The 8613-nt window shown below is 36.8% G+C and overlaps 1 protein-coding gene across 1 annotated transcript; it reads right to left on the reverse strand.

The window, feature by feature from the left end:
* Nucleotides 1-900: 900 nt before the first annotated feature.
* On the reverse strand, nt 901-5363 carry LOC122649698 (formamidase-like). Its single transcript, XM_043842935.1, has 7 exons — nt 5075-5363; nt 4574-4811; nt 4246-4436; nt 3675-3910; nt 2877-3120; nt 2641-2748; nt 901-1295 (listed from the first exon to the last, which is right to left on the reverse strand). The coding sequence occupies exons 1-7, from the start codon at nt 5291-5293 to the stop codon at nt 1173-1175; spliced, it is 1359 nt and encodes a 452-aa protein (XP_043698870.1). The 5' UTR covers nt 5294-5363; the 3' UTR covers nt 901-1172.
* Nucleotides 5364-8613: the final 3250 nt, after the last annotated feature.

An 8613-nucleotide genomic window follows, 5' to 3' on the forward strand; every position in this document is an offset into this window, starting at 1 on the left:
CACGTAAACAACTCAAGGCTTGCCATGAGCTAACATGGCCCGAGATTCTCGCCCACATTGCGTCAAATCAAGCGCGTGGGAAGTTATGGATAAAGGTTATCCCCACATCTCTCCTAAACATTCTCACTCCACTCCGAGGATCTAGCTTTCCTATTAGGGCACGATTCTTTCCATCACCCACCTTAAGTAAGGGAGGTAACACTCATTACGAACATCTGAATTCTACTTTCGTTATCTGTTGCTAAGGATTCTGACTTAAGCATCGGAGTGAGATCGCCGGCACAGCCCGGTCCTCTCTGCTAATCCCATCTTGCAGGCACAGGATGCTCCGGTGACGTTTCTGACACAACACATATATATATATATATATTTCCTTTTTTTTTTTTTTTTCATTTTCGAAATAAGTGAATCTTATATGCACATTGACTGTATTGAGGTCTTTGTCTTTCTTGAGGAAAGATAATTAGTTCAATGACATATTTTTGTAACATTGGTGTCTAAATTTGCTGCTTCCATTGATGTATTGTGACTAATATTAGGATTTGTATGCTGCTGAATTGATTTCGTTTTTGAAATAGATCTGCTAAAGAATCAAAGCATGTTGTAGTAAATCTGCAACAGATAGATTGTCTTCGCAGTTAATGTAGTTTTAGTAGTGGAAACATAGATTGGAGAACTAAATTTTATTCATAAACACGACAATTGGACAATCACAAACGAGGGGGGGGGGGGGGGGAGAACAGTAAAGGATTTGGACATTCACAAAATGGGAATAAGGGGAACAGTATGGGATTTGGACATTCACAAAAGGGGGGGGGGGGGATACAGTATAGGATTTGTTCAGCTTTCTACATCAACGTTTCATTATCTGAAATTTGGGTTGAGCTTTGCTTGTCAATGGAAAGAAAGAAAAACTCTGGCATCCATCATTTCAGTAACAGAAATTCTAATATTCAAGCTTGATAGACTTTAACCTGACACCTTACAATATTTATTTGGTCCAAACCTTTCCTTCATTTTTTCCGCCAGCGGTTCATTTCATATGAAACGCGGCGCATGTATGCTTGCTATTAACACTAGCTTTCTGAGAGTGCTGCAAATTTTCTTATTATCACATTGTTTCTGAAACATGCAACCAAGGGGACTAGGGATTCTTGTAGCTCTAGGTTCAATTATGTAGAGCTACCAGGGTTCTTTGTGATGGGCAGATTTCCATCGTAAGTGCACTTCAAGACATCTGGCGTCCTCATTACCCGCGGTCCAAGGGGTATTTTGCTGGATTTGGGGCGAATATCCTGCACATGAACAGTTGATCAATTTTAAAGAAGTAAGAGCATTCAATGTAAAATGAGGAAAATAATAGGGCTCCTATGGATGGTGTGACTTGGAGATGGTTATTCCGTGTGTGAAGCATCAGTCTATCCCTCTGATTTTTATGCAGCAATGGAGATTCCTGACGTCAGTTTCTTTCATCTATTACATGGAGAATTTCTCATTGTTGTAGGGAAATTAATTCAGTAGCAGATTTGTAAGAAAAGACAAAGAGCAGCTACTGTTCAATGGTTACATAATTGGGATGATTGCCCAGTTTTCATCTATTGAGAAAGTTGCCTGGGATGGACAAGGCAGACCCAGATTCAGATTTTCGTATCATTGATTGGTTTTTCCCTTGCTGATTGCAATGCCGAAGGTGAGGAAATAGCCAATATTTGGTGTTGAGGTTTCTGCTGATGGCTATGCCGTAGGTGGACCCTAAATACAGTTTCTTTTTATTTTAATTGTGGTTTGGGTATGCCTAGACTTTCATATGTGCATCCTTTATTCTTTCTATTAATATAATTGCTGATCTTTTTTAGCCAAAAAAACAAAAAGCATTCAATGTAAACTTACATATGTATATACATGTATTCATTTGAGGGATTACACATAACTATGCCAAAGAAAACCAAAATGATGTAGCAGTGAAAAGGCAACCAGAGGGAAAAAAAAGTAATTGACAAACTAACTGTCCAAAAAAAAAAAAAAGCAGGACAAACTGGAAAAGAGGCAAAAGAAAAAACCCTATTTTGTGAGAAGAGATGTAGTCTAAGTTGGAGGCTCTGGAAGTATGAAAGGAAAGACAAATAGGAGTCTAGGACCATTGGTCAATGTTTTGAGCAAAGATTTGTTGATGTACAATTAACATAATATATGATCCTATATATTAACAGAGTAAAAAGGTCGGACAGGGTTCATGTATTAGCCTATAATAGCCAGGATAAGTGAGGTGAATTTAATATTTCCAATAAGAGGCTCAAGTGTTTTCAGAATGATTTGCAGATGTTGGTCCTGCCTAGACTTTGTAAACAACAAAGGAATTCCCTGGGGTGGGGGTTTTATTACAGCCATAACAGGAGTTACTAAGTTACTAGATCCATTGTGTCTTTAAATTATGGTCACAATGCAGTAACCTTTTGATCAGGCAAAGAGCAATAATGCAGTATCCAAAGTTGGGGAATACAGGAGCTATAGCAATTAAAATTCTTCTGTTAGGCTTAGCTTTAGGAGTTCGGCTAGTGGAGCTTAGGAGAATATTATGAACAGAGAACATGCTTTTACAGAAGTCTCTGGCAATATAAAAAAGCAACAGAAATTAACTACCTGGTCAAAGATAGCTGTTGGAATTGCAAGGGTTGCACAGGCATTGGGGGAATCAACTATTCCTGAAAGCCTTCCTTCACAGGGGCAGCATGATAGCAGAATATAGATCTGATAGACATCATTGTGTATCCACTGTTAGTATAGTAACAAAATCTTAATGGACCTTCTCTCTCTCTCTCTCTCTCTCTGTGTGTGTGTATTAACTATTATATTTATATTTGGAGGAGAACTTAGACCTGTTCCTTAGTGTAACCAAATTTGGAGAGGTAATCAATTGCATTGAGTACTGCACGTTTGTATGCTACAGTTGCATCAAGGTAGTGCTGCTTTCCTTTTTCGTCTACGCTGATACCCTCAAATACCAACCATTCTGAAAATCGTGGTTCAACAGGGCCAATCTCAAAGATTGGGTTTACATGAAGGGGAGTTGGACCCATTGGTGTAAGGTACTCCTTCATTCCACCCCTTATGATTTCGCACCTGGGGAAATTTATCCTTGATTAGCTTTGAAACTATAAAATAATTTAGTAACAGGATATTCTATGCCATGATAAGCTCGAAATAGTGGGTGGAACCAAGTTATAGTGAGTTAAATCTGTATATGAAGTGCAAAATTTACAGGAGGGAGATCTATTCACAAGCTTCCTCTGTAGAATAAAAATTTCTGGATTTAGAGTAATTATAGGAGAACCACCACAATATCCCTCTAGTGAGATTCTGTTCTTGGTCTCACATCTCAAGAAAAGCTAGACAACAAGGGAATGAGAAAAAGGGAAGCTGACTACATAGGAAAAGATTCATCCTGACACCATTAAAATTAACTAAGACAGTTCATAATTGTGTTTGTTGTTTTCTGTAAAGCTAGATTAAAGTCCTAGTACTCAAGATATTCAATGATGACATAATGGGAGAGAACAGATAATAGTTATCAGTGTAAGTGTTGTGGCAACAGTAGTTTAATGTCTTGGAAGTTTCTTTTAAGCAAAGGGAGTGCCATTAAGTATTAAATTTCAAGATATAAGACAGGAAATTACTTGAGCTCTAGAAATCCACTCATCTCTATTGCTCCACAGAATGAAACTTCACCATCACCCTGAGAGAAATGCATGTCACCTGTACTAAGATTTGCTCCATCTACAAATACTGGAAGGTATATCTTTGAACCTCTGCTGAGATTCTTGATGTCACAATTTCCTCCATTTTCTCTTCCTGGGATTGTCCTTGCAGCTTCACTTGCAATCTTATTCCACTCAGGTGTGCCTTCTTCAACCTACACATGGCATTCACTGGTCAGAATTTTTTCTTATTACCAATATGACAGTAGTGGATATGCTATCAAACTGTGCTGTAGACATTTTTAATTGAAATGCTGGCAGAGCTGAGCTATACATCAAATGCCATAAAAAACCCAAATTTAATTTCATAGGATAATGGCCATAAGATTACTAACTGTGAGTTATTAAAAATTGAAAACTTCAAAAATGGAGGAAGAGATAAGAAATATTTGAAGAAAATAACCATGTCAGAAATGATAATTCCTCCTTTTGCACAAGAGTTTAACAGCTTGAATGATGAAAATTATCAGTGAAAACTGGTGCTTCATACCATTCCTAGAAGACAGCCCTTTGGTGTTGGCAGGTTTGCCAAGGGGCGTGTGTGCAGGACCTCACATAATGTCAGAGATTGGAAGCCAGTTTCTTCAAGGTGCCCTTCTCTTTCATTCCATATTTGTAGGAGTTCAGTTGATGGTGCTGTTCCAATTATACCTGGGTGGGTTAAACCAGGAAATCGTACTCCTGCCAAGCATAAGTGATCACAACAATAGACACTATTAATTAGCAGTGTTCTCCGATCATGGAGTTGTTATAGGTAGCAGTTAAAGAGTAATTTTATTTATTTTAAGGTATAAAGGAAATAAGATAGAAGTGTCAACCTGGGATTTGAGGAGAGTGGGTATATATCCCTTCGAAATGCCAAATTGCTTTCGCTGCCCCTGGGAAATGGTCAGTCAGAAAACCTCCCCCATTTTCTCTGTCAAATATTCCTGAATAACCCCATTCAGCTCCAGGGAGAGGACCCAAGTTGCAAATTTCTACTGCAAGAAGATCACCTGGTTTGGCTGCAATGCCCTCTTTATCCAATACCCGAATGGGTCCACTGAGATAGTGCACCTAGGCCATGTAATGTTTAGTACTTCTCTTAAATGTTAAAAGTATCTCAAAAGCCTTGCAGATGTATAATCCTAGAGACTAAAAGAAATTATAGAAAGGATCAGTCTACTGTGAATTTGGGCTGTTTGGACCTTTATCAAATACTTGGTCTCTCAACCATCTGGATCCTCAGTCTCAAGATTTTGATTAATCAAAATCAAATTACGCTTACTAAATTGGTTTGTTGGTCTGCAACAGTAGGATAAGAAAAAGCAAAAACTTACAGTGGAAAGATCTAGAGTTTTCATATCAATCGCTGAGTCATTGTCGGAGATGAAACCTCCAGTCCATTCTATCATCTCCACTCTGAAGATCTCACCAACTTTAACCTCTGCAACTGGTGGTAGGTCCGGGTGCCAGCGGTTGTGAAGGGATCGCTTCTGTTCCCATGCCTTCTTCGTCAGGTCTATGGGAATTACCACTCTTGGAGTAGTAGGAGCCATTGCTAAACCAGTGGAGGATGGAGAGTGGAGATATGTGTTATATACCCAGAAGTCTAACTAAATAGCCTCAGTTACTGAAAGGGGAAGAGGCCTTTTGTACAATACAGTAGATAAAACCTTCGAGAAAGGATAATTCAAGGGTCTCCGTCACTCTTCCTTAACATATACTAGAGGATTTCTCTCGAATGACCTTCTCCAGTGGCCACGTTTCATATCAATTCACGTGGAGTTAACAGCCGTTTTCTGACTGACTTTAAATATGTGATTAAGTCAAGGAATCTAATGTCTCTCTCTATGCCAAAGAATCCTGCAACTCACATTGGTTTCTCTTCTTTATCTCTTTATCTTTCTATGCCTTTGTTTGTGTTATTGTATCACATAAGTTTACTCTCTGATTTTCTTTAAAAAAAAAAAGTTTTTTTTTTACTATTTTACCCTTTGTCTATACCATTTCATCAATACGGTATTGACATAATATCAGGATAATGATTTGAAGAATCGGTATTATATTGGCCGATTCGTATTAGTATCTGTTGAGACCAATACCGATTCCTGGCCGATCCTGTCTTCGGTGGACTAGTACAGACATAGGGTAAAAAATTAAATTAAACAAATTTATATTTTTTGAAGGAATCAGGGGTAAACCTAATCGATCTGGATCGGTAGAGATAGATATCAATTACTAAAACCCATGGTTTTAGAGCATGGTAATGGATCAGGTATCAGTCACTTGCAAAACCAATATGATACCGCTATGGTATCGACATAGCGGTATCGACAAGGGTCGGTCGTATCTGACAAAATTGCCCCTGATTGCCCTTTAAAAGAAGATATTTAACTATTTTACTTCTTGTCCATACCGTGTCACCGATACAACATCGGCACAATATCAGGATTGGCCACAACCTAAACCATTACATACCGCCCCGATACGAGCTATATGATATCAATACCTCAAACCATGGCGATACCGGTACGTATTGTGACGATGCGATAATAACTCAAACCGTGTTAAATAGTCTCCTTGAAGCTTTCAAATTATACTTTAACGATTTGTAGGTAAAGTTTTAAAACGGTTGGGACATGATTTAAAGATTCCTATCTTAATTACCTATTTGAACTAAAATCACGTTTTATGGATTCCTAAAAAAAAGGGAAAGAGAAAAAACAAAAAACAAAAGGAAAATGGAGTTATGTCTCCCTGAATTGATATGAAACATGGCCTTATGAGAAGGTCATTGGAGAGGAATCTTCTTCAATGTCGTTGGAGAGTGTCCAGACTCTTGAAAATTTAAATGATTTTAAATTATGGATTCAAGATATTATTTTATTTTATAAAAGATATGTCAGAGGGTTGAGTGTTTTCCTAATAGACACCTAAATAGCCAATGAATGTGCTTATTGGAAGTCTTGTGGGAAAAGACACATGTTTTGGTGCATATCTTCTCTTCTCCTATATAAAGAGACGAGGTCTTGCCTATTTCTCTAACATGGTTTAGGAACAATCTTACATTTTGTTTTCCTCTCTATCGTAAGTGTGTCAATGTCAGTGAATTAATGAGTATTACCTTCGGATACTGCCTATTTGTAATCACACTTGGGGTGCTGCCATTTGTGATTGGAGTTGTTTTATCTAGGAGGTGAGAATGTAAGGTCAACCCAGTCTGCACATATTCTAGGCGTTCAAATATCTTAAGAAAAGTACATTAAGTATGATTCAACTCAAAGTATAGATTTGATAATTCAAGTGATACAAAATGATGATATTGGTACTATCAATCCCTTCTCCAATTTCTATGAGGATATTTCGGTGACCTTCAAACTGTCATACAAAATAGATAAGTCTTATACTTCTGCCCATCTTGTTATTTTTCTAACAATCTTAAGGTATTTGAACCGACAAACACTCCTTTGGTCCTTTTGGTTTTTAAAGGTACTCTATTCTTTGGTCTTACATGTTTCGGTTGACAAAATTGGTCACCATGTGTTGGGTCATTAGTTTTGTACTCATCTGTTTAATATGAGATTATCTGAACCGGTTGAATTGTAACCTTTTGATATAACTCATATCCTTTTGGATTGTTATCGTTTTAGTTGGATTTGTTTCATTTTGTTTGGATTTTTTCATTGACACCTTTTGGTTGCAGTTACTGCAGTAAAATGTACTTAATGATAACATTTGACCATTAATTATAGTAAGTGTATTAATATTCGGTTATCATGCTTCCGGATAGTTTTGTTTCATGATTATTCAAACTCGTTTGCTACTTTTCAAGAGATATAATTTTTGAGAGGGATCATGAAACTTTCACTCATGGGCCTAATGGATAGCAAAGTTGTATTTATAGGTCGGAATTTGATTTATTTAGTATCTCAGTATGTCGCATCATATGTTGTTAGTATTTGCATGACTAAGTTGAAGACTTGGTTCTTATATTTGATAATGGCCATGTTTATATTACTATTCGTTTGGGCTATGGTAAATCCAAGTATTGGCGAATAAAGCCATGTACCAAATTGGCTAGCTTAACAGATTATCCATTAAGACAAGTGGCATTATATGATACATATTGGTCGTTATGCTTAATCTATCAAGTATTTGTGCATATAATTATGTATATATAAATTGTATTGGAGTATGAATTTTATTTGAATGTCATGCTATATTTGATATGCAAGTAAAGTTGCATGAGTAAATTAATATGCAAGTGTGGGGGTTGCAGTTTTCTCACAAGTACATTTTCATATTATATTGATTTATATCTCTGAATGTGATAAACCCAATATGTGGGGGTTATTATGAGAATGTGTATATTTATATGTTGAGTCTCTTCTAAAAAGATAAATAAAGCCAAATAGAATGATTAATCTCTGCTTGAAAATTGAATCTAATAGATATGTTTAAATTCGGCTATATAAATATTTAGAACCACACCTTGGTTCAAAGGTGGTATGTACAAACATGTGTTGGTGGGGTGATTTATAGAATCAATATAAACCTAGGTTATAGGTACCACCATAATTTTACAAGTTTATGGTTTTGTAAGAAGGCCGGATTGGGAGCCATTAGGCTAATAATCTAAATAACAGATATATGGTGACAGCTGAAGCCGAATCAATGTAAGCCCTTATCTGGAAGGCAAATGACATGGTCAGTAGAGAAATAAAGACATCTATGTAGTGGTACATATATCTGGTGAGACTAAGGAAGATAGTGTTATCGACTTAGTATAGTCAAGACAAAATTGACTGATATACTTACTTATATGTAGACCATTATTGTGGTATACATCTAAAGGAAAGAACCCTTAAGGCCTATG

Source organism: Telopea speciosissima, chromosome 2 (genome assembly GCF_018873765.1).
Source record: "Telopea speciosissima isolate NSW1024214 ecotype Mountain lineage chromosome 2, Tspe_v1, whole genome shotgun sequence".
Classification (NCBI taxonomy): domain Eukaryota; kingdom Viridiplantae; phylum Streptophyta; class Magnoliopsida; order Proteales; family Proteaceae; genus Telopea; species Telopea speciosissima.

What these genes read in the sequence shown, in the direction of transcription:
- LOC122649698 (XM_043842935.1), bottom strand. Translation starts at nt 5,293, where the DNA reads ATGGCTCCTACTACTCCAAGAGTGGTAATTCCCATAGACCTGACGAAG. An exon ending in AAACTCTAGATCTTTCCACT is followed by an intron (nt 4,812 to 5,074) that starts GTAAGTTTTTGC and finishes TACATGGCCTAG; the next exon opens with GTGCACTATCTCAGTGGACC. An exon ending in TTGGTTACACTAAGGAACAG is followed by an intron (nt 2,749 to 2,876) that starts GTCTAAGTTCTC and finishes GATGTCTATCAG; the next exon opens with ATCTATATTCTGCTATCATG.